At 42.5% G+C, this 26,313-nt stretch overlaps 1 protein-coding gene across 15 annotated transcripts; it reads left to right on the forward strand.

Annotated features, from left to right (window-relative positions):
* Positions 1-1,397: 1,397 nt before the first annotated feature.
* Positions 1,398-23,007, forward strand: pax6b (paired box 6b). 15 transcript variants are annotated; one of them, XM_070982466.1, is made up of 14 exons: positions 1,398-1,625; positions 7,812-7,988; positions 10,690-10,763; positions 11,027-11,080; positions 14,411-14,541; positions 14,860-14,895; positions 14,981-15,196; positions 15,631-15,796; positions 19,110-19,268; positions 19,584-19,666; positions 19,802-19,952; positions 20,532-20,644; positions 21,868-22,009; positions 22,760-23,007. In XM_070982466.1, the coding sequence occupies exons 4-14, from the start codon at positions 11,068-11,070 to the stop codon at positions 22,843-22,845; spliced, it is 1,296 nt and encodes a 431-aa protein (XP_070838567.1). In that variant the 5' UTR covers positions 1,398-1,625; positions 7,812-7,988; positions 10,690-10,763; positions 11,027-11,067; the 3' UTR covers positions 22,846-23,007. The 15 variants fall into 15 exon arrangements, with proteins under 15 accessions (XP_070838567.1, XP_070838654.1, XP_070838305.1 ...); XM_070982553.1 differs by lacking the exon at positions 14,860-14,895 and adding an exon at positions 11,921-11,944 and having other exon boundaries at positions 1,403-1,625; XM_070981745.1 differs by lacking the exon at positions 10,690-10,763 and adding an exon at positions 11,921-11,944 and having other exon boundaries at positions 1,468-1,625.
* The last annotated feature ends 3,306 nt before the right edge of the window (positions 23,008-26,313 follow it).

Here is a 26,313-nt window from a genome sequence, read left to right on the forward strand (position 1 = left end):
GGCTTTGGAAAGGTGTGGAGGCCTACTGCTCAAATACATCATGAGGAAGAGTGTGAGGGGCATTTTCACAGGTCTGTTGAGTGGGATTTGCCTGCACCTGTTCTGTCCACACCTGTTGCACACTGAGCATGCTCAGAATTAAAAACACAACAACTATTGCTCACGTCTTAATACCCTTCAGTCCACCCGTATTTCTTTAGTAACAGTTAAAGGCAGCAGCTGGGGGAAATGCGGCCATTGTGGCGATGGTAAAGTTTCCATACATTTAAAGAAGTTATATGAACAATATCATGCAAAGCTTGCAAAAACTCTCCATGGAAAACTTAAAACTTAATAATGAATAAATAAAACATACCAGCATTCATGCCCTACAAAATTTATGTCCATGCTGCATGTTGATTACATAGAATGGAAAATCTATCTTACTAAGACTCTTTTCAGTTTCAGAATAAATTCAGTTCACCATGTCACACTTTTATTTTTGAAATCACAACGAATACACCCGAGACAGTGTGGAATACTGGAATAAGACTACTACCACTACTACTGCTACTACTACTGCTACTACTACTACTACTACTACTACTACTACTACTACTACTACCACTACTACTGAGACTACTACTGCTACTACTACTACTACTACTACTACTACCACTACTACTAAGACTACTACTGCTACTACTACTACTACTACTACTACTACTACTAAGACTACTACTGCTACTACTACTACTACTACTACTACTACCACTACTACTAAGACTACTACTACTACTACTACTACTACTACTACTACTAATAATAATAATAATAATAATAATAATAATAATAGTAATAGTAATAACAACAACACAAATAATATATATTAAACATGATACACACACACATGTTGTGTTTTTATCACTTGTGGGGAAATTACATAGACTTACATTCATTTCCTGGAGCCTTACCCAAACCCTAACCATAACCACTATTTGCCTGTTCCTCAGCCTGTACCTAACCTAACCTTACCTAACCTGTAACCCTATCCTCAGTCTGCACCCTAAAATTTAATGATTTACATTAAGGGGACCTGCATTTTGTCCCCATAAGGCAGGTGAGTCCCCACAATGTCACTGTGTAAACAGATTTTTGTCCCCACAACGTGATAAATACCAGGTCACACTCACTCACTCACTCACTCACTCACTCACTCACTCACTCACTCACTCACTCACTCACACACACACACACACACACACACACACACACACACACACACACACACACACACACACACTCTGGGACAGTAAACAGGCCGGTGTGCTCCACATGTAGGCTACCTCGTGCACTTCCCCATTCTCTGCTCTGTGTCCTGTCCAAGGTGTGACGTCGACCCGTCGCTCCAGCCAATCACTGCAAACTTGAGGCTGATGCTGAAGGGAAAGTTGCTGGTAAGAGCCGCAGATTTTTTTCCCCACTCTCATTGACATTTCAACTCCACGGCGGATCCAAAGGTAGACAGATTTTAATCGGGACCTATAAGTTTCTGTCGCCGTGACACGGAGGAGAGATCCGGGGAGGGACGAAGCGACTTTATACGCACAGGATACCGGTCAGACCAGTCTGCTGCCCTTCATCCGGTGAGTTTGGATGGACCGTATTTTAAAACTGTTTCATTTAATATATGCAGTCATTTGGCATTGGAAATTCTCCTTTTGATAATATTTAACACTGCAAAAGTGCGCATCTCTACACGTCGCCTGATCTCCTCAAACTTAAAGAGGTGTGGAGACATTTTAAAGCGGGAGCTTGAATGTGCGTGCAGGTTGATTATAAGCCTGCTGCATTTGCAAAGTTAGGTACAATTATTGGTTAAGTGCTTGCACGTTGCTCTGTGTAGCCTACAGGAGGTGCACACCCACACACTTCGTTTTTGTTGTCATCGATCACGCACACATACAGCGTGTAATTAGCGATCTTCACCGAGGAATTAAGCGCACGTCACTCCTTAAAAAGCGCCCATTATTGTGAGCTCTGTGCGGAGGAAATTAAAGGCTTCGACCTGTACAGCAAATTGAATGTGTATGGGATCCATTCAGCTCTACTCGATCCATCAGCGCAGTGGAAATGACGCTGTCCATCAGAGAAATATTTCAGCCAAACGGCGCTTCTTCATCGCGCTGCCATACACGTGTGATTTTATTTATTTCTTTATTTATTTTCGAGATAAACAATTTAGTATTTTGGCTTGAATGTTGAGTTAGAGGGGTAATTGGTCTTGTTGCAAAATGAAATAATTTTCAAAGTTTTGACAGCAATAAAAAAAGAGTGTGTCCAATAATTTTAAGTATAACTTACCATGCAGGGAAATGACATGCGCGCCCTGAGGGTTTTAAGATTTAGTCTGGTCTATAAAATGGTCTGGGCCTTGTATTTATACATTTTCCCCCAATATATGTGTACATGTATCTTTTTTATGTGTCTTAATCCCATCTGTAATGGGATGAGCTTCCATGTGTTTTTTTTTTTATTCCCTCGTAAAGGATAAAAATACAATCTGATTTTCCAGGCAGCAGCTGGGAGACTTTGTATGTCTCTGGTCCAGGCTCTTCCATGTTTGGGTCCAGTGTTTCTTTCTGTCACGCTTGCCGAGCAGCGCTGTGACACCATTAGCCTCGGTGTTTATCCCAGCCTTCAGCCTTTTGCCAGGAGAGGGCTTCTGTGGGCCGTACACCTTCTGTGGGCTACACAAGAAATCCCCCATCCTCTCCTTGTCGCCCCACAAACTTCAAAGTTTATGTACTATGGAAGTTGAACTAGTTCAATTAAAAGAAAGAGAGATAGAGGGAGAGAGGGTGAGAGAGAGAGAGAAAGAGAGAGAGAGAGAGAGAGAGAGAGAGAGAGAGAGAGAGAGAGAGAGAGAGAGAGAGAGAGAGAGAGAGAGAGAGAGAGATTTGCATTTATCCCTCAACACATCCTGCCCAGGAGGATGGAACAGCCTATTTCAGTTGAAAATGCAGCACATTTATAGGCATGCACAGCTTTATTTTGATGAAACGTGTTTGAAAAGCGCCCAGAAAGCATTCGCCTGGAGCTTGTTAGGCCTTTAAACCAAGCAGAACACAGTCTCCAAACATTTCCTCCTGAGAAAGCTGCATAGATTTGTCCGTGTTTGAGTTATGTTTCCTTAAATTCACTGACTGCGCTGAGAAACAGGTCGACATGAACAGATCGCCTGTTCCGCTACGCGCTCCATGCGCAGCACGCCTTTGAAAAGAGAAAAGAGCACATTAATGAAATATCTGCGCACAAGTCCAACGAGCATGTGATTGTTAATTAGTGTTTATGAGCACAGAATGACACTTTGTAAAAGTGCAAATAATTTATGCAAATAAACCAGCGATTTCCTCATGAATCTCGAGGCTGTTTGATAAATGACAGGTCATCTGAGCAAGAGTGCCGCTCACAGACCCAGGTCGACACTGAGCATTGTGATTGTGATTACAGCATTACATTATTACAATAATAATCGGAAGTATTATTATTATTATTATTATTATTATTATTATTATTATTATTATTATTATTATTATTATTATACGTTGGTTTTAATATGCTATTTTAAAATTTACTATTATTTGTTTAATAGACCGCATATATGGTATAATGTATAATCCATTCAAAAATATTATCAAAAAATAATAATAATCATTAATAATAACAAAAACAATATGCAAGATTATGATGATATTGGATTTGTTTATCTGCTCAGCAGTGCATAAAGCAGGTGCATTCAAATGTGAGGACTGTAAATGATGAGTTTTAATGAGGCAGGGTTGGGATTTGTGGGAGGTAATAACAGCATTCATAGTGTGTCCTGAAATAAAATAAAACAAACAGGGCTCGGTGTGGTGTCCTCTTCCACATCAAAATGTCAGGAGATGTAGATCAATGCTCCAATTTCCGCCATGAATCAGATGGATTCAGCTCAGCCAGCTTTTCATTTACTACATATTAAAACAATACTGCGGCATTTCGTGACAGACCTATCAGATGTCCTGGTACATGAAAGGTGAGTAAACTATGACCTCCAATGGGGATCATGACGAAGGCAAACAGCTATCAATAAAACAAATAATAAATCAAATACAAACATTTAACCAGGTTTCCAGAAAAAAAACAAACAAAAAAAAAAACAACTAATTGGAAGCTCTTTTCCCGCCGGTTTCACACATGATGAATTTATCTCCTATAGATTTGTATCAGCCTGTAAAAGGGTGAACTGTAATTCCAAACAACAGCTTTCTAAATGAGGGGGGCTCACTCTGCACTCTCCCTTTCCCTGTGCAAAAACAATGTCACTGTTTTTTACTGCAGCTCCCTCCCTTATGTTTTTTTCTTCTTTTCTTCCTTTCTCTCTTCCTTCCTTTCTTTTTTGTCTTTAAAAGTTTCTAGATGGGTACAAATACCACGTTGCCTCAAGGGAAAATAGCGACCAGATTAAGCTTTCTTTTCAAGGCCTTTGGCATTAGTTGCTGCTAATCCGAATTGGGCTAATTGCTTTCCCAACATCAGCATATCCCATTTTTTTAACAGACCTGCACAGCAATCCATCACTTGCACAGCAATACAGAAAATACATATAAGAAATAGGCCTATATTTTCTAACAGGGTTCTTGCTGATAAAGCTGAAGGCCTACTTAGTGTGCCAGTGAAGGCTGTGAAAAAAAAACAAAACTAAATAAAAAAAAAAAAAGCCAACAACTCTCCAGAGTGGAGACAACGAATTAGCTCTTTGGGCGGATTTACAGCTTAACAAAAGAAATCAATAACCTACAGGAGGCATTGTTTCCAAGGAAAACTACTTGACACACTCATCGGGGAATGTGTCTTTCAGCGAGGGCAGGTTAGTGGTGTGAATTTTTGACAGCTGCAGTCTGTGACAAGTGAGTGGCAATAACATTTGCACTACAAAGGTAGGCTGTAACCACAAGAAATGAATACTTTTCAGCAAAGGGATGGAGGCTGTTTGGGAGATTTTTTTTGCTACTGAGATCACATTTTCACATTTAATTGGACGAGGTGCGACACGTTTCCCAGCATCTTGTTACACAGTCTAAAATGATGCACCGACATGAGGACGCATAGTTCATAGCCATTAACAACTCTATTGTACACACACACTGTGTGTGTGTGTGTGTGTGTGTGTGTGTGTGTGTGTGTGTGTGTGTGTGTGTGTGTGTGTGTGTGTGTGTGTGTGTGTATTACACACTTCCTCTAACTTTAATTCAGCCCAAGCGCACTCTCTGAAGTTAGCCAGAAACTAGAAAAGAGTGAAAGTTAATTCTCAATAACAATCACTGTCTGCAAATCCAGCCGTTCAGTTTTACAATAAATCAAAACCAACACGAGGTTCCCTCATAGCACAAATCGAGTGGGGTGGGGGTGTTTGTGGTCTAATGCATATCTAATAGGGAGGTCCTTGACGGGAAAATGTCTGGGAACCCCCACCCTCCCTCCCTTAGCTGATATAAACTGCGGCCATTCACGATAGGCCTAGGCTGAGCCACCAGTCTAAGTGAGTAGAAACAATGCAGGAAGGAGAAACAGATGAATGTGCTCGTTTAGTTTACGGGTTGTTTGATGAAGGAGTATTGGCCAAAGTGTTGTTCCTCTCCGCGGGACCCTCGGTGACAGTTTGCGCCGGTCCTCTCAGCTCATTATCTCGCCGGCCCACTGAGGGCCCCATTCAAGCCGGCCAGTCCCTCTCTCTCTCTCTCTCTCTCTCTCTCTCTCTCTCTCTCTCTCTCTCTCTCTCTCTCGCTGGCAGCGTCATTTGTCTACTCATTGAACCCACAGTCAGGAATGCGATGGTTGTTAGGGAGCCCTCTTTCACCTCCGAAGTGTTTTATTGATGAGCTCTGACTTCTCTTACTTTTTTCACATGTCAAAGAAAGTCAAGTATAGGCCTCCATGACTTCATTTCATGGCCTCCCATCCAAAAAAAAGAAAAGAAAAGAAAAAAGAAGACGAAGAAGCATTTTCTCTCCCCTCCCCCTGCTTGTGCCTGTCCCCGCTCCTCTCTCTCTCTCTCTCTCTCTCTCTCTCTCTCTCCCTCTCTTTGCCCTTTCACGCACCCCCTTTTCTGCTTTTCCACATCCATACAACCCTCATTCTCTTCCCCTCGGCTCTCCTCCTTTTGGAGTAAGCGGCGGGGCTCCTCAGTGCCGAAACTGGTGCTGCCCAAAGCTCCGGGTGTATGCTCAAACACGGGCACAGAGGGGTTGCTTTTGGGTGCGTTGAGGTGTGCGTTAATAGCCAGCCATTCAACGGGCGCAGTTTGGGAGCGTGTGGCCATGGCTACACAGTCATTTGCTTTACTTTATTTACGCGTGCTATTTGCTGTCAGGTCGCAGGAGTGACGTCGCCGTGCCTCGCAAATGTGTCCATAAAAAGCACCGGAGCTTGCCTAAAGGCTGCGCTCTTTACGCACGGCGTTCTTGTTGACAGGAGGGGTAAGGCCATCCAGGGGAAGATGATACGCGAAAGAATCAACAAAAGCACGTGGTGGACATTTTCTGATTGTTTTGTATGGGGGGGGGGGGGGGGGGGGATTTTCAATGCAGAAGATTTTCAATGTAAATTGGCGCTTTTAGCTTTTAGTTAAAAAACAAAACAAAACAAAACAAAACAAAACAAAACAAAACAAAACAAAAAACTTTCCCCACCTCAGATATACTTTCCATGCTGAGGTGTTCTCTGGGATGTTTTGGGGATTTTGTTTATTTTCATTTATTCTGGAGCAACATATACCTAATTCATGTGTGAAGCTGATTTGACTCCTTGTACTTAAAAGAGAGCAACATTTGGTGAAAATTGTCAGTGACGATGTCATCCTGCCATGCACGTGGATGCAGAGTCACAAACAAACAAAAATAGAAGTGACATTTTGCAACATGTCTTCCAACTTTTTCAGCATAACTACGTGCGTCAATGTGAGATTAATCTTGTGTATAGAGCATCGTCTGCTTCATAAAGGCGCTGCAGCTCTTTGTTATTTGAATTTGCCGTTATGAGCTCCAGCATTCACGTGCGCGCTGCTCCACTGCTAGTTTCCGTCCGCCTTACAGCACTACTTAGCCTCAGGTTGGAGCTGAACATGCCCGAGATTCCCTGCGCAGACCCAATTCAGCCTGGAAGAATAGAGCTTTCCGTCCAATGGGCATTTCCGAGGCAGTTGCTTTGCAATAGGGCAATATTCGGCAAGTGAGCGCAGGGTATTTGCATGCGTGGGCTGATTAGTGGGTTGGGAAGACGAGACACACTCTCTCTCTCTCTCTCTCTCTCTCTCTCTCTCTCTCTCTCTCTCTCTCTCTCTCTCTCTCTCTCTCTCTCTCTCTCTCTCTCTCTCTCTGTGACTCGGCCCCGTTTCCCGCTTTGGCTGTGGTGCAGGGGGAAGTGTTTATATGGGGGATGATGACAGAGGTCGGGTCGCGCTAATGGGCCAGTGAAGAGCGGCGGAGGGAGGCGAGGCGAGGAGAGGCGAGGCGCACACAGCAGACCAGGAACACATACATTAATACACTTGTTCCATCACCAATCAGCATAGGTGTGTTCATTCTCTTACCCCCACCTCCTTCTACCACTACCACCACTCTCCCTCCCTCCTCCTTCCCCTCCCTCCCCCTCTCTCGCTCTCTTTTCTCTTCCCCACTCTCTCTCTTTCCGACTCTCTCATTCGCTCTCTCACACGCCAGCGCACATCCTCGCCAAACTCCGTGCGTCCTGACATCTGAGTTCACTGTCAATCTCTGTCCACTTCGCAGGGATATCCCCTCCGTCTCCGCCGAAGACCACTGGAAACTAATTTTTCCTCTTCTAAACTTCCCGAGAGAGACTGATCCTGGTCGGCTTTTTTTTCTCTCTTTCTGTGGCGTGGAGAACTAGGCTGCAGCCTATAGTTTGCCAAGGACTTTGACAACGACGCAGGATGCCCCAAAAAGGTGAGATCCTGACTAAAAGTTTGCCTGTGTTGTTCAATCATTGAGTTATTATTAGGCTATATTGTTGGTGCCTATTATTATTATTCTCGTATTATTGTTGTTATTATATATGATTATAGGTCATTTATTCTCGGCTGTAGGGTTAGGCTCAGTGCTGATGCTGTGGATGTTTTATCGTTTGGACCGTGCAGCATGTCTTCTGACTGGACTCTCTCAAAAGTGCGAACAGCCTTCAGCGTCTCTGTCCGTTTTATCTGCTCGATGTTGTTGCTGTGTTTAGGCCTATACGGATAGCTTACTGCTTATTTATGACAGTAAAGAGTAAAAAGTCACGTTGGGCCAGGACAGTGATCATCGTGGAGAATGGGGCGCAATGACCCGTTGAGGAAAGGTGTCAGATTGATTCATGCAGGCGAGTCACCCAAGCGCCTTCTCAAAAAAAAAAAAAAAGAAAAAAAGAAAAGAAAAGAAGGAAAGAAAAAGAAAAGAAAGAAAGAAAAAAGACGGATGGGAGCACCATGAGGAGAAGGCCCGTTTCAGCGTGTCTGTGAAAATACAACTTTCCCCCGCTTTTTCTAATCTGCTTCTGTCAGCCCTTAATGACAGCGAGTTAAACTACTTTCACATGTTAGCACTCGGGCTGTGTAGTCATTTCAAACAGTGCAAACACTATACTAACAACCCTGTCAGCCTGCTCAAAGCTCATAATATTTCAAACAATTTCAGTGATTTAACAAAACACAAAAATAAGGACACAAATTGTTGCTTTAAACTGTTTGTACTGTCACTGTAGATTTTTTTAATATATATCCAAACAGATAAATTAATACGATTAAACAGATACATTATTTTATTGTAATTGTGCATTTTTCTTTTGTAATTGTAAAGATAAATTCAGCATCATTTAGCGAAAAAAAAACACGATAATATCTAAAAAGACACACCACGGCTGTCGCTTAATATGGAAGCTAAAATTGTTCATTCCTTTTGAATGGAGATTAAACCTGATGGCTACATGCATGCTAATAGCTAATTCATTAAATCTATTCTATAACATGCATTACATTTTAAAGTGGACTTAACGCTCAAGTGTATATACAGTATACATATTAAAACACAGGCTTGTATATATTCTGTGTTAGGCTGCGTCTTGCAGTCCAGGCCCTCATGAACCACCTATGCATATGAATGTTGTGAGCGGCCAGAATAAGCATTGTTGAATTAAGACATTGTTGTTACGGATTACCAAAGGAAAAGAAATGCAGATTAGATCAGGAACAACAACGTTTGAGCTTTCGACCTTAAATAAATGATTAACCACTTGGACCTTAGAAAGCTAAAAGCTATGGCCACTGACTGCAGTGCATTTCCAGACAGGTCAGGTTAATATGTTGTTTTTTAAATATTTTTCCATATTAACTCGAACATCTTGACAATCGGCCAGTAATAATGATGATAATAATACCTAAATTACGCAGGGTTTGTTTTGGTCATTTTAGGTTATGCTAAGCAGGCTAACTGCTATGTGGGCCAGTGTGATGGAATCTGAATTTGATTAATGCAGCCTATTTGTTAAACGTGAAAGAAAGCCACGATCTGAACGCAACGGCGGCCTTCCAGCTCCGCGCGTCTCACAAACTAACCCCGGACTAAACTCAGCCTGCTAGACGACGTTATTAGGCCATTTTGCCCTGCACACAGCGCAACTTTGCATGGAGGGAGAGAACTTCAGACTTCTCCCTGCCTGGCCCCCTTTTTATCTGTTCCCCAGTCAATAGCTTCTTTAATGCATTTGTCTTTTCCAATTGAGCGCCCTACTGCGCTGTTGTGTCTTTCAACCCGCTTTACAACCCGCACCAGCAGCACGAAATAACCAGCAAATATTTAGCACAAGAAATTACGTTTTTTAATTTTTACTATAAAAGCAGGGCAAACAAAACCCACTTTCACGCACAAGCGGCACCGGGGGTCACGGTCGTGCGTGCGTGTGTGTGTGTGTGTGTGTGTGTGTGTGTGTGTGTGTGTGTGTGTGTGTGTGTGTGTGTGTGTGTGTGTGTGAATGGTCCCGGAGGGGGGTGGATGCATGCCTCCGGCTCTTTGTATTAATCTGAACTTGTTGGTGTGTTTAGTGGGGAAGCTGTGTGTTTCTAGTCGCGGAGGCCGAGTTTTCGCCCCGGGTTTGAGGTATACGGAGGCAGAAAAGGGGGTGCATTGTTGGGAGTCCAGCAGGCTTTGTACACCAGCTTTGTACCCCCTCCTGGTCTGGACTTTTACAGAGCAGTGAGGCGAAGCTGACAACGTGTGTCACTGTACAGTTTCCACGATAGAGACTCCACAAGAGGAGGGTTATCAAGTTTAAAAAAAAAAAAATCCTGCTGCGAAGACGAGGGCCGATTGCTTTAGATTACCTTTAAAAAAAAAAAGAAAAAGAAAACACCAGGACCAAAAGCCTTCACAGAAAAGTGGTGTAAAAGAGTTAGAGGCCCTATATCGCGGCGAGGTTGTTAGTTAGAATTTATTCTGACAGGGCCTAACAGAGGTGATCGACGACTCCTGTCCGGCGTCAATGTTGATTTACTCGCTCGGCATGTTGTGCATCGAGGCCGAGTGTAAATGGAGGGCACAATTGAAGATACAGTAGGTTGAAGTGCATCAGTATAGCTGTGGCTGTGCTAATGTGTTGTTTTGCTTTGTCCCATAGGGAGACATTAAGTAGTGAAAACGGCAGATGATTGACTAAATTGTTATAGAGTGGACAGTCAACTCTGTTTCCAGGCAAGTTTAATTAAAATACATACATACACTGAGGATGTGAAATTCATTATGCACCAATAATGTTTAAGCACAAGATCCGAAAATAAATAAATAAATCCAGTCGAACGATATGAGATGAGAAACTTTTGTTTGTTTAAAATCACATGTTTAAAATTGATCATCTAGCAGTACATATATATATTTAAATATTAAAAGATGTATACACACCGTGTTTATGATTTCACGCTAACCTGCTTTGCATTTTTTTTTCTTGTGACACGTAGAATACCACAACCAGGCCACGTGGGAGTCTGGCGTAGCCTCAATGATGCAGAACAGTAAGTTGTTTTTATGTATATTTTGTATTAAAACTTTTGATTACAACCGCAAGTTCCTAATGTGGTTGCATGGAAGCAGGACCCACTGACATTACGCGCTGGTTGTTACAGCGCAATAACTTTAAGAACACTTTAAAGGAAGAGAGAGAGGGGGAAATAAGAAATGTACGTGCAGGCATAAATTTGCATGACTTTGAGGTGCAGGGGAGAAATATTCTCAGTTATTTGATGGCCGTTTCATTGCTGTTAATTTATTATTTTTTTTTCTCAGTGATAGGTAGGCAAGTTATTATTGAACAAGTTAATCACACGTCGTCCTGCTCCAGAGAGAGGAGAGAGAGGGAGACAGAGCAGAGGGGGTTGGGTTGTGAGGGAGATTTTTGTTTCTGCTTGAGTTGGTATTAAATAATTGCACAGCCGTCTGCATTAGCGTTAGAGCTGGCTGCCAGGCTGCATACAAGATTAGCTGCGTAGAGAAGAGCCCTGCATGAAACATGAGGAATAGCAATAATGTCTTATGTAGATTAGTCCATATTCTTCACGGACAGACAGCATGAACTAGAAAGAAAACGCTCATATTATATCCGCAGGCCTCACTGTTCGGTGCAGGCTGAACTCACGGCGGAAGATAAATATTAACAACCATATTGTCGTGGGTGCCAATCAAAAAACATGGTAGATGAAGTTGCTTATAGGCCTCTGTGTTTAAAGAGGCCCATGAGTTCAATGTTTGTCTTATTCCTGGTGTGTGTGCGTGTGCGTGTGTGTGAATGTATGCATGTGTGTGTTGAAACGCAAAAGGATAAACATGAAACATTTTCTCTCTTGCTGCTGGACAAGAGGTGTATGACATCTGTGATGAAGGTGTGTGGAATAATTTTATTATATTATTCTCCATATACCTCGATGACGTGTCTGTGCTGTAATCTGTGCGCATTTTAGTCCAAATATGTTTGAATCCAATGATGGACCACATGACAGTTGGATTGCTTGATGTGTCGAGGTGTGATGCGGAAGACAGAAAAACCAAAGTGACCGTGTGATGAGAGATAGACGTACTTTTACAGACTGGTGGCGGTGGAGTTTTACTTTGCAGGCCGCAGCGCTGTGATTTGTCGCTTGTCCATTATAGAGATGATGGGGCCTTATCAAAGCTGTGTACAATACCCGCTGCCTCTGCTTTGCTGCGGATTGATGATAATGGGACGCTCCCCTGGCTTGGCGTGTGATGTCTGGTGCGAATTGCCGAGGAGATATCATTGGGCCCGGCCCTTTGGGTTGTCTAAAGGTCGCGACGGCCTCTGTGGCTTTTGTGCTAATAACTCCTGGGTGTATATGGTGGGGAGCGTCCAAATTGACACCATATGTTTTCCTATTAGTCGACTTGCAATAGAATACAAGGCGCATAATCAGCGCCAGCGGGCGAGATCGACTCCGGGCACTTGAGGGAATTGCGCCATGATTAAGACTTAACTTTAGGAGAGTTTGATTTTTATGTGATGTTCTTATCTGACGGTTTTATCGATCCGGAGGATTTATATGATAGCTATAAATCAGAGGTGATGGAGCAGCTCTGGAGAACCCGCAGAGCAGGACCGCTTAATGCGGGTAGGCCAATTTCAGCGTAAGAAGTCTATTAATTCCACTTAATCCTGGAATTACCAAAGAGCAGGAGGGATGATAATGGGTTTACTATCAATCAGATCCACGCTGGAAGATTATTACACATAGCGGCCAAAAGGGATATGTTACTCACTTAAGCAGGTTTATGTTCCACTCATCTACACAAATGCCCCCTTTTTTGATGTTTTATATAAAATAAAGGCAGTTTAAAGCAGAGTACTATGACATGTTTCAGAGCAAAGACGCCTACCGATTGCACACAACAGGACTGCAGTGGCTGTGAGCATTTGTTGTCAAATACAAACAAGGGGGGGAGAAAAAAAACTGCATGTCACTTTTAATATGTTAAGAATCCAGGCGCGCCCTCGTTTGTGTGACCGCGCGTAGCCCCTGGCCACCTTAAAACGAAGTCTCCCTCGGAGGGTAAACGAGTAGCGTCCAATTTTGTCTGAGTGATATCCAAATGCAGACAGAAAGGGTCGTTTTATCATGCTACTATTTGTCGTGACGATGCGATTTTCAAAAGCAGAGCGGTGTCATAAAGTGACATGCCTGCCACAAGTGCTCCAACTGATCTTTTCAATTAGCCTCCCATGCATGATCCGAGGCGACTTCCGCCTATTTCCAGAAATTAAGCTCAAACTTGACGTGCAGCTAGCTTTATTTTAAAGACAAATGTCAGGCAGGCTCATCATATTTTCCCCCTCTTCTATATTTGGAGCTTATTTATTGCTAAGGAGCCTCTGCTCCCGGAGTCAATGTACCGGGCGGCAGCGCAGGGGAAGGGAGCGGAGAAGCACAGAGCAGCTCAGGCACTCCGGGGAGTCAGCTCTCCCATTTGGCTTCAGGTTTGCGGGCTTATTCTGTGCTTTAGAGAGACGCTATGGAACAATTTAAGGATAATTTGCAAAAAGCATTCTTTTTAGATAATAAGCAATCATAAAAAATGCTATTTTAGAGCTGGTATCCTGTGCGGTGCCTGTGTTGTTGACGCGTAATTATTGTGTGTTTTGAAGGACTATCGTTGTGGATTTAATGCCACTTTCCAGAAAGTGATCCTTTTGACTGAAAGCTAATTTAACACACTATTTCAGTTTTTGTTTTTTTGTTTGTTTGTTTCATGCGATTGTCGCTGCTGCTGGTTATTATTTTGGGGGGTAGTTCATGAGTGAGGTGCTGGTGTTGGTGATGCGCAGCTGCATATGAGGGGATGGATAACGGTGCGAATGTTTTAATACCGAAGTTTGCCGGTTTGATTAAAGGTTGGTTGAGATTCCTCGGGGCAAAAGACCGACTGATGTGCTGATTTATTATTAGAAAAAAAACATATGGAGGTGTTTTGGTTCAGTTTATGTGACGCTATTGTCGTTTAATCTATGTTCTGCATGTGTTTCTGCGTAACTGCGCAGTGTTTGTCTTCAGAGGGGAATGTGCCGAGCGGTGTGGCAGCTTCTTAAAACTACTGTTTTCTCAGTGCACTTCGATTTTAAACACTTTCTACAAGCATAAGATCGTTAATTTAATTTTTTTCTGAAGTGCAATAAACCTCCTGTGCCTCTGTCTTCATGTTTCATCTCTAATCTCGGCTTTCCCGAGCGCTTCTACCATCCTCCTCACCGTTCAGTGAAAATCATTTGCTGCATCACATGTGTTTTAATTGGAGTCACAATACAGTGTGTTGATTCCGATGCTTTTGTCTCCATGTAGGTCACAGTGGCGTAAACCAGCTCGGTGGTGTGTTTGTTAATGGCAGACCGCTGCCGGATTCCACCAGGCAGAAAATAGTTGAACTTGCTCACAGCGGTGCTCGACCCTGCGACATCTCCAGGATACTGCAGGTGACAACCACACTTTCTCAGCAGAAAACAGGTTGATACAGTCTTTGTTTTCAGTGGATACAACCTGCTTTTTTAAGGATAAAATCATGAGGAAAAAACGGTATGATCTTCATATTAAATCCATGTTTCCTGTAATCTGAACGTTACACTTTATGAATGTTTTTAAGTCAGAAAAATTATTACTGTTGCATCATTCCGTTTACTGGAAATGTAATAAGGCCGACAAAAGGGAAAGCAATGTACCTGCTTTTACAAAGAATAAATCTACTGTAAGAAATGCCTAATATACCATTCAAGGCATATTCTTTTTGTTTATAGACCCATGATGAAGTCCAAGTGCTGGACAGTGAAAAGGTGATAATTATTTGACGCCATCTTAGAAATTCCGTTAATAGTCGTAAATAATGTATGTGAATTGTGTCTTTTGTTTTCTATCCAGGTGTCCAACGGCTGTGTGAGCAAGATCCTGGGCAGGTATTATGAAACTGGCTCCATAAGACCGAGAGCAATAGGCGGCAGCAAGCCCCGGGTCGCCACTCCAGAGGTGGTCGCGAAAATCGCGCAGTACAAGCGGGAGTGTCCGTCTATCTTTGCGTGGGAGATCCGTGACAGACTTCTGTCGGAGGGGATCTGCACCAACGACAATATCCCCAGTGTAAGTGTATTGACTGTAAGTTATGTGCATGATTTAATTTGCCACGTGAAATGACTTTTTCTTTTCTCATGCACTGGAGGAAAGGGATGGGCAGCCAACCATTCAGTCTTATTAAATACGCAAAGTGTGCGCCACGCATTGCTGCATATGCGATCACCCAAACATACAGAGAGTTAGGAGGAGCGCCTTGTCCGCGTGTGTGCTTTCCAGGAAACTCTTCCTGTGCTGATTTATTATGATAATAAGGTGTGTGTGTGTGTGTGTGTGTGTGTGTGTGTGTGTGTGTGTGTGTGTGTGTGTGTGTGTGTGTGTGTGTGTGTGTGTGTGAAGCCGCTGCGCATCCACATCTTTGCGCCCGCTTATAGAAACACGATGATAGCGGCGCTCCATCTGATCCTAATCTATACTTATATCATATGCAATTTGTCATTCAGGTGTCATCGATAAACAGAGTCCTCCGCAACCTGGCTAGTGAAAAGCAACAGATGGGCGCAGATGGCATGTATGACAAGCTGAGAATGCTCAACGGTCAGACAGGAACTTGGGGGACCCGGCCCGGCTGGTACCCCGGAACATCAGTGCCAGGGCAGCCCAACCAAGGTGAGCCTCATTATCACACAGTGGCAATAAAGACACCTTGACGCATGCACGGTGGTGAGGTTGCATCAAAGAAGGGTGCAAGCGGGCGGATAGGTCTGATTTCTCAGGCTTGGTCACATTTATGGTCAGTCACACACACACAGAAAAAAAATAAAAAATAAAAAAAAATAAAAAATCAATATATTTGCCTGTTTGAAGGGAGATGCATTATTGTGAACTCCACAGAGGTCACCATAAACTGTCATGTTTGAATATGAATAGTTTTACAGCTTACTATTGCAGCGGTTCCGGTCCACGGCTCTGTTTGCAGGAAGGCATTGTGTTGCTTTGATGCCCTGAACAAGACCCCCAATTAAGACTAGTCGATAGAGGAAGCCATAGGCCAAGCATGCAGTCTGAATGCCTCCACTGTCCCAGACATGGATGTGCGTGACAGCGGCTTGTCCTTTCAGCAGAGGTGTCCATCCAACAGGCTGCATTTTCCTCCCCTCCTGATGGGGAGGCAGAGCCGGGGAGCTGTGTGCGGGGATATTAGTACAAAGGAATGTTTTCCTTCACACGCAATGATTGGTTATGGGAACGGTCCGCGCTACGTGTAATTGCTCATTAGAGAGGGCTTTGTCTCTCATTATGGCAACATGCAGGAGTGTGGAGATGGTAAGGCTGCTGTGGAAATATTCCACTTCAGAGGGTTTCCTGTCGGCCCGCTGCAGGCCAAACACTGAGCAGAGTCTCTAAGAAGAAGCGCCACCCTTTGCTTTCTTCTTTTTCTTTCCACGTTTGCTTTGCTTCTTAAATATCCATTCATTGGACAAGTATCACGATGATGCATTGTGTCTGATTTCTTTGCGTCAGAGGGGAAACGCAAGTGCTGGAATTCAGTCGTAGCAAATAATAATTTGCATTTGTTTGATGACCATGTGGACACGTGGGGCTGTTATCAACAAGCAGTAAAGCGGAAACGATCATGTTAACAGCTAAAATGATCAACTTCATTTTGGATTATTATTATTATTATTATTATTATTATTATTATTATTATTATTATTATTATTATTATTATTATTATTATTTAATTTATTTCTTTTCAATAGCAGTAAATCATTTTATTCAGTTTTACTTTGGCTACCGTCTGCCATTAACACATTAAATAATTATTATTGATTCTTGATAAAGATAATATCTAAGCGCTATTATTCTATTAATTATTACAAAACCAGAAATAATAACGACAACAACAACGATAATAACAATATTAATGAGATATTTGGTTATTGTGTTTTTAATTCAGGTATTTCAGAAAAGCAGTTGTCTCAGGGGAACGAAAATATGTTTTCCATGCGGCAGCCGGGTCAGCAGATATAATGGCTACACGGAGAGTGACAGGGCCCCAAAAGAAGACAACTCTATCCAAAGAGGAACGAATAAAACTCCACCGATTTGGGCTTTTATCTCTTTCTCATTCTCGCTCGCTGGCTATATGGCTCTAAATCCCGTCTATAGGATTTAGTCTCTCACTCTCTCTTTCAGTTCTAAGCGGTTTCTCAAGAGTGTTTTGATCCGGTCTCAGCAGCTGAAAGGTGCCGCAATTGGTTCGGTATCTCTCTCTTTTTTTTTCTTTTTTTTTGGCTGCTTTTCCGCCTCACTGGCTGAGACATCGTGATACTAAAGAATGAGTTTATTTCCCAGCGCTTTTATAAAGAAAACAAATCCCATCCTAGCGTCAGTGGGTCTGGCAGACGGATAATAGCTGCACATTCACTCCTTTTTATGGATTATCCAGAGCGAAGAAACAAATAGTGTGGATACAAACTATTGGCCTACAGAAGAATACTATTTTGCAGCAAAGGAAATTGTCAAGAAACACGTCGCGTCGGGTTTTATTTTCAGACACGTTAAATATGTCTTCAGGCCTGCAGAAAGGCATGCGAAATTTCCTTACAGCAAACGTGCAACTTGCTCGAATTCACGTGATGGAAAACACTTTTAGAAAAAAATAATTTGTAATGAATCCATCAGACAGACAGTTTCAGTTTGATAAAATCAAGTTTGCACCCTCAAAACTCAGTTTCTGGGCGCGCATGACGCCCACAGGAGCGCACGGAAAGCGCATGGCCATGCAGGCCGCGCTGCACCTGTTCTATCTTTGCAACAACCTCTTGCACTTGAGCAAGGCACTACTCATTAAAACTATGCCAATGCGGGTCCAAACAGAAATCTGCATTTAAAAAAAAAGAGTTCAACTCGCCACACAGTCCACAGCAGTGAGATATTACATAAAACCAGCCTCTATCAACGCACCCCTGCTTAATTTCGCATTAACTTCTCGGTGTGATAATGATGTCCAACAACAAGACAGACATTAGTCGATAAGCCTCGCCCTGCAACTGAAGGGGCAGTGAATAGATTGCCCTTATTTTGGTTGTTCAGGGGGTTGCATGCTCTCTCCTCACTCATTTGTTTCCAATTGAAGACAGAAATCCTGACTGGCGTGTAGCTGGCCGGGGGACGTGATTAATGATGGTAGTGGATAAGGGTTAACACACTGGACTCAAAGCTCTGTTGACTGGGATCCTCGTGCGCACAATGCCAAAGTACTATAGCCTGTGCGCCTCCAGAGAGAGAGGATCCTTTTGTCATCTCCTCCAATAGCCCCCCTCCCATATATTACACCCACCGAGGGCTCACTGCTCGTCCCTGGCTGTGTCCATAGTTTAATGGTTTCCCTTACTCCTGAAGGCATTGTATCATTCTGAAAAGCGTCTTCTCCTATTCAAAAGTTGGTGGTCACGTCAATGGCTATACCAACGCCCATATGGGAACGACCATTGAGGCATTGCTCTGCCCTGCAAAAAAGGGGGGCTAGAGAGTTTGGGGTTTTAATACATTTCATAGGCTCTGAAAAGAGGCTCGCCACATCTTGTCACATTTCTCTTAACCTTTTGAGAACACACGCCATTGTTGGGGAGCGATAAGTACGCGGAGCCTTTCCCTTGCCACCATGTTTTTCCCACAATATTTTATAAACAGTTTAACTGCTTGGTCTTTTTCATGTTGTTCCCTTTCACGCAGTCTGTAATCTGGAAACAGTGAGAAGAAATTGCGATCATTCCTCTGATTTTGAAGGAATTCAAGCATGATGCGGGGCTTTAATTAATGATGCTGCACCGGGTCTGCACAATTAGCTGTAGGCTAATACAACACGAGACCCCAGAATTAATGATTCAATTAGCTTAATTGAATGTATATTTCCATTCTATGTTTTTTTTTTTTAAATTTAATTATTTCTTTTCTTTTCTTTTTTTTAATGCAGATGGCTGCCAACAACAAGACGGCGCAGGAGAGAACACAAACTCCATCAGCTCGAACGGGGAGGATTCAGAGGAGACTCAGATGCGACTGCAGCTTAAGAGGAAACTCCAGAGAAACCGCACGTCCTTCACACAGGAGCAAATTGAAGCTCTGGAAAAAGGTCCAGCCATCAGTGAATCATTTACATATTTTTATTTGCGCCACATTGAATTGTTATTATTTTTACAAAATGTTGTTAGAAATAAAAATCCACACCTTCCTTATGATATAATGTGAATCCAGACAGAAAGGGTTTATTATAATAAACGAATAACAGGCCTAATATATGAGACCTGGTACATGGCTCTCATTGTTCAACTTGTTTTGGATTGAGGGCCTTTGGCATACATTTATTCAACTAATAGCCCTGCAAAAATATAACCACACTGGACGCATTTTTTTTTGACTCTTTCCTGCGCCATTTCTCACGTTACAGAATTTGAAAGAACTCATTACCCAGACGTTTTCGCGCGAGAGAGACTAGCAGCGAAAATCGACCTGCCCGAAGCAAGAATACAAGTGAGTGACCAGAAATACAGATTTATTTATTTATTATTATTATTATTATTTTAACGCCAGATGTGCGCAAGTTTTTCAAAGTTTCCAGAAAAAAATGTCTGATGGTAAAGTACTAATACGAAGCTTTGGTTGCAGGTATGGTTCTCAAATAGAAGAGCAAAGTGGAGGCGAGAGGAGAAGCTGCGGAACCAGCGCCGGCAGGCCAACAACTCCTCCAGTCACATCCCCATCAGTAGCAGCTTTAGCACCAGCGTCTACCAGGCCATCCCACAGCCCACCACACCGGGTAGGTGCACCACAGCTGGGGTAACACTTCCAGGACACCCCCGCCCCTTGGAATAATATTAAAATAGACTGTCAGTGTTGCACAAATGCTGCACAGTCATGCATTTATCAGCTACACCTGTCACACACATTGCCGTATTACTGCGATAATGTAAGTAACAACGCATTTAGTTGCCTCTGGGTTCAAATCAGGCACCCATGATGTGAACTATTACTAAATATTATTATGTGACAGCCTGCGGATTAATATAAAAGGGGAAGGAGGCCTCCGTGGCTGTGCGCTCTAGTTCACATGAAGAAGCACCGGTGGTTTCCTTTTGATGGATGATTGAGCAGAACTTCTCAGCTGACTATCCGCGTAATTACCGAATCAGGCAGGAGGGCACACCGGCAGAGCTGAAGCTCACAAGTCAATCACCTGAGACACACACGGCACAGTATCTGTCCGGGCCTATCAGCCTGTCAAACAAGGCGTCATCTCACACACGCACTACTTAGCGCTAATGAGACGGTCGTCTCAACATTGGAGGACTGTGCGCAATTTCACTGGGTCTTAACCACGTTTTTCTTTCATCCGCAGTGTCTTTCACTTCGGGGTCAATGCTGGGTAGACCTGACTCTGCACTCACGAACACCTACAGTGCGCTGCCCCCCATGCCCAGCTTCACCATGGCAAACAATCTACCTATGCAAGTAAGTAGATGACCATATTGATAATACAATCAGAATGGAAAAATGTACCTTCTGTGTGATATTATATGATGATTGATATGAGTGGAATCAAACTGACCACGAGTCATTATAGTTCAAGCAGTGCGGAGGCAGAACCCCGTTGTTTGTGTGTTTGTTTATTATTATTATTTTTCTGCCACATAGGCTCAAATTACCTTGAGCTGGAATGAGAAAGAAACAGAAACTCCGTGCAATAAGTGGAATTAATATGCCAGCGCTTCCCAAAAAAAAATGAGCACAGTTGGCCAGAGGATGGCTGTAATTAGGCCCAAACTTTCCATTTTGGAAAGGCCACGCCCCTCACCCCGGAAGTCTAATTGACTTGAAATTGTAGAGATGTCCAGGTCATTGTGCTCTACAAGAAAGCTTCCTGGGCCTTAAAAGTCTGCCATAATGAATTTTTTTGCTAATTTGCATAAACTGAAAAGCAGTCATGTGACATAGCTACTTTTTGGATTTTCAACACCAAAATGGGTGGGTATACAGTGTGAAGACTGTCCAGTCATCTTAAATCTGGGTACAGATCTTTTGGCTGGGAATAGGCCTACACCAGCATTTTGAGCGCGACCTATAGGGGGCGCGACAAATACCAAAAGCATCTACGTCCAAACCCAGTGAACAGAATTTCAGTTTACTTGAGCATGCATCAAAATCTAAAGCACCATATTGATAGGTGTAAGTGGGCGTGGCCTATGACATGTTTGCTCATAACTGAAGATGCCTGATTGAACTTGACATCCAGCGCTGCCTCCTCAACATACACACAGAGTTTAGTTCAGGTCCGATGAAGGGGGGACAAATGGCTGAACTCTGAGTGCGTAATTAGTGAAACGCTGTAGGCTTTGAGATGATGACTGTGATTGGTCTCACTACGCCTTTAAACAGAAATAAACTAGCTGAGGTGACTTTGCTCACCTGCACTCTGATGCTTTGATTTTGGCCAATGGAGGTGCGTCCTTCTGTTGGGCCCGGAATTGCCGCTTGCGGCTTTATTATAAATTGTGTTTCCTGGCCAAATCAAAACATCTAGAAATTCATATTTTAACTTAAATTTCTCTGGGAATCAGAACTAAAATGATAAAGAAAATTTAATCAAGCCACATCTGGCTTTTTATGACCTGACAGTATTATAGACTACAACTATGGTTGGCCAAGCTAATGTAACATTCTCTCCCCATCTATAGCCCAGCCAGACCTCCTCTTATTCCTGCATGCTGCCTACCAGTCCGCCTGTGAATGGGCGGAGCTACGACACATACACGCCCCCTCATATGCAGGCACATATGAACAGCCAATCAATGACCACTTCTGGTACCACCTCAACAGGTAGGCAGAAAGTTCATTGTTTACCAACATGCTCGGGAATCAATAAATTTGACCTTAATCCTAACAAACGGTGCATTCTTTGAAATATCTGCCACCTTTCCTGTAATTCTGGGGGTACTACATAGCCATCTTTAATTCATGATCTGTTGCTGCAACTTTCTTTTTCCTTTTCTCGTCTATTTTGGAAGCTCCATGCTTTACGTTGCCTGCGGATCAATACCTCTACATTCCATATCATTTTCCTTCTGCAGCTGCATGAACAAAGCTCATTTCATTGCCGCTGTACGCCATCATGTCAATCCCACTACTCCAGCCCTTAGTTTAGTTCCACCCCATTAGGATGCTGTTACTGAGAGCCATATATACTGGTTATAGTCATGGAGAGTTAATCATGCATAACCACATTTCCTCTGTGCTAAATTGCTAATTAATTTGATTCATTTGCTGTTGTACTCTCTCTGTTTAAATGCCATTGCCAAAGCCTCAATTTATCGAGCTTGCAAGTCTTTTACTGTGCAACCATGTGCAGAGCATCGTGACTCATTGCAGCTCCACTGCTCGTCTACCGATTTGCAGGCGTTTAAAGCACAATGCTCTGTGCTATAAGGCTAACTGGTGTTAGCTGTCACACTAACTGTGCATGGTGCATCCACTCATCTAATTCAGCATGTTGACACCTGGGGGGGGGCACTGTTTTGATGTTTTTTATTTTATTTTTTTACTGATGTCTTTCTCCTCTTGTCTCTGCAGGACTCATCTCTCCTGGAGTGTCTGTCCCTGTCCAAGTCCCAGGGAGCGAGCCTGACATGTCTCAGTACTGGTCAAGACTACAGTAGAGAGAAGAGCTACTTCACCCTGTAACCACCCACTCCACCATCGCCCTCCGGCAGTGCTCCTCACACATACACGGCACAGGAGAGTAGAGAAGGCGGGAGAGGGTTGAGAAGAGACAAAGGACAGGAGAGGAGAGGAGGAAAGAAAGAATGAAAGAAAGAAAAGAGAGAGACTCTGGGAGAGCCTTGGGATGTCTGGGCTTTGTTTTTCCAGTGGGACTGTGTGCTGTTCTGTAGCTCTAGGCACATTCAAAGGAGGACTTGGAAGAGAGAACAACGATGGCAAGACCGAAAAAAATGGACCTCTGTAAAGTGCCCGGTGTTAAATTTTTATGGAACAAAAACTTATCTGTTTTTTTTTTTTCTATTTTCAACTTCAGTCATTGTTTCCTTTTTTTCTCTGGTGTGTTAGTAAATGGCCATTTGTATGTTAATATGAAAAACCAAGATCAAGTACTGATAGATGGACTGCTAGAAAACCATGTTGGTCTTGCGTTTGTTTGAGAGAGGAGAACCTGAGAGATTCTGCCATGACTATCTTTTAATCTGCTTATATCGAGACTTTCTACCAGCCTTTGCATGGTCTCTGGACACTGTTGCATATCATTAAAGAGGAAAAGCTGGAGGGAAGACTCTTACTGTGTTGAAAAAAAAAATATTTATTGGTCTTATTTCTTACGAATGGATATTTAGCAGAGGAAACTCAAACTTGATCCACCCACTGAGGCCGCGGTCCTGACTCCTCTGACACGGGCCTGCGCTTGCTGGCTTATTAAACACGGATCACTATCAACAGCTCAAAGTGTGCAAAGACGGCGCGGCATGCAACACAACTTGGACCTCTTGCTTCGGTGGTTGGATTGACTCTAGATTACCACGAGGAACATTAAATGTGGAAAACAGGTGTAAAAGACAACCTGTAGTCTGTAAATGGTAGACTGCGTCTTCGATATAATCCAGTTTGTTTATGTCAAAATGTAAAGTACTTGTCTTCCCTAGAAATCTTCCAGAAAGATTTCTCCAATAAAAGTTGATTTCATTTATATCCCCGAGAATATTCTATAAATGTTCCATGCATCATAAGATACATTTCTTTAGGGTCAGGTACAATTTGTCTCTTAGGTATAGTTGTATTATAGTGTCCTATGGTCAAAAAAAAAAATAAAAAAAAATTGTGCAACTAGAAATATTTAATTCCTATAATTATGATTAAACATTGCTTGACAGAGTTTTAAACTTAAGTGTTTGGCAGTTGTTTACAAGTACATATCAGATTTAATCATTGTTGATTGTAAAACAGACCAAAGCCTTTGTATTTCATCTAGTACACAGTGTTTTTTTAAAGATATTAGTCTTGTGTTGCAAAATTTTGTAAACACGTTCTGTTCGATTACATTGGCTTCGAGTTCGTGAGACTGCAGTCGAACCCGGCAGTCCTTATTTATAATTGAAGACCATGGGAGGGTTTTTCTAGCATCATCTGTCATGCTCTTTTGAGTTTTGCATTTTTTTTTCAGTGTGTACATAGAACATGGGACACACACTGGGTTTACGTCTGAGCAATGCTTCTGAGATAAAACGTCTACACGCTGTCTCTTAAATATTTCAATTTAATTTTATTTAAAATGGAGCTTTCTAAATGTATTTTGTGAAAACTATAAAACATTTTGTACAGTAAAATTGTGTCTTAAAGAAAGCCTTTTTGCCTGTTCAATGCTGTGTCTTATGCAGTGTCGATCCTTACCGAGCAAGTCAGGACACTTCTAAAATGTTGGCATAATGCATGCAGCTGCAAATTTCAACAAATCTAACGCTGACAAATGCCAGTACAAGGGCTTCCAATGTACACACAACACCTCCAATTCCCACCAAACAAAGGTGTCCACAATAACAAACCTCTCTTGATGTATGGGGCTGAACCAAGTCGACACAGACCACACAGCACAGCACCACCGCACAATGAGAAAGGTCAAGCAATTCACCATCACCGGCTCTTGTTGTAGCAGAGTTACGATGGTATGAAAAAAAATACAGAACCAATGAGGAGGAGGGAGCAGAGAAGAAGGAGGAAAAAAAGTCATGGAATAAAGCAGTCAGTGCCTAGAGCGAGGCAAAGGAGCGATTGTGTGGCAGAGTGAGTTATTTTGCTTCACTTGCTGCCTCAGCAGGGGGGTTGTGTCAGTGTGTGTGTGTGTGTGTGTGTGTGTGGATCTGAGGGGATGTGTTAGAAAGAGAGAGCGAGAGAGCATCTAAAAGGAAAGGATGTCCAAGAGAGAGTGAGGTCAGGTAACATTCGCACGGCATGTAACAGCACCAAACATCTCGCTAAAATTGATTAACTGCATTTACACGTCTCACTCAATATTTAATGGTCCAATCAGAACTTTGAGGATTGGAAGTTAATCAGATTTTTAAGAGGATTTTTTTTTTTCTTTTCTGGGGCTAATGCAATTTCTCTATTCATTTAATCCAGTTTATCACCCAGACAGAGGAAATTCTCTTTTGAGGGCACGGAGAGGGGAGAGAGAGAACAGGTTAGGCGACTGTGCCCGAGACAGAGGAGGAACATTAATAATTACAGAGAGAGAACGAAAGAGAGATTCAACATGCAAGAAAGACTGCAATTAGCGGAAGTCTAAATAATACACAGCTTCAGGATAAAAAGGTTTAAATGGAATTCTCGCTCGGAACAAAGTCAGGCAAAAGAAGCTTCTCTAAAAAAGTTCCACAGAACTTGTAACTTTTTTTCTTCTTTTTTTAAAAAGAAAACTCTGACCTGGAAATCTGAACCTGAATTTGCGCAGCAGCAGAACAGAAGCTCACATTGTCCTGTTTAGTGTCAGCAGTCAAACTGTATGCTCTGTGCCCTTTAAAGTGAACATGAAATGACATTTCCCTCATCACTGTAAATACACTAAATGGCAGTGCAGCTTTGTGAGTTTGGAAACTGTATTAGACAGATATGGTAGCATCATTACTTCATCTTTAGCACATGTTTGAATACAGGTCTGTTGTGTTATTGACAGAAAATATCATGTGGTAAATATGCATCATCCCATAATATGTTACTTCAATAGTGCTGCAATGTGACGGCCATTCAATAGCAGACCTCAGAAAAAGCGTAGAGTAGGAAAACAGCTATGGCTATAAAAGTGTATTCTCTAGGCTCAGTCCCATTTGCTAACGGCTAAGTGAAGCTTTCAAGAAGCAGCTCCGTGCCATTAGTGAGGGTTTGTCTTACATGTTACTGCTGCAGATTTCATTAAGATAAAATGTTTAGAATTTAACAAACAAAAAAAAAAAAAAAGGGAAATACCTTACATGTAATATTGGCATTTTGCTTCATGATATGTAATAATAAATATGATCAAGATTAGAGATCAATAAAGTATCACTGATTTTGATTCTGATTCTAACAAATACTAAGAAGGAAGCTGACAGAAAAAATCCAAAACACAAGACAACAATTAT

This window comes from Chaetodon trifascialis, chromosome 1 (genome assembly GCF_039877785.1).
Source record: "Chaetodon trifascialis isolate fChaTrf1 chromosome 1, fChaTrf1.hap1, whole genome shotgun sequence".
Lineage (NCBI taxonomy): Eukaryota > Metazoa > Chordata > Actinopteri > Chaetodontiformes > Chaetodontidae > Chaetodon > Chaetodon trifascialis.

Coding starts and splice junctions, on each gene's coding strand:
- pax6b (XM_070981745.1), top strand. Junction 19,953..20,531: donor CCCACAGCCCACCACACCGG/GTAGGTGCACCA, acceptor TTTCATCCGCAG/TGTCTTTCACTTCGGGGTCA. Junction 20,645..21,867: donor CAAACAATCTACCTATGCAA/GTAAGTAGATGA, acceptor CCCCATCTATAG/CCCAGCCAGACCTCCTCTTA.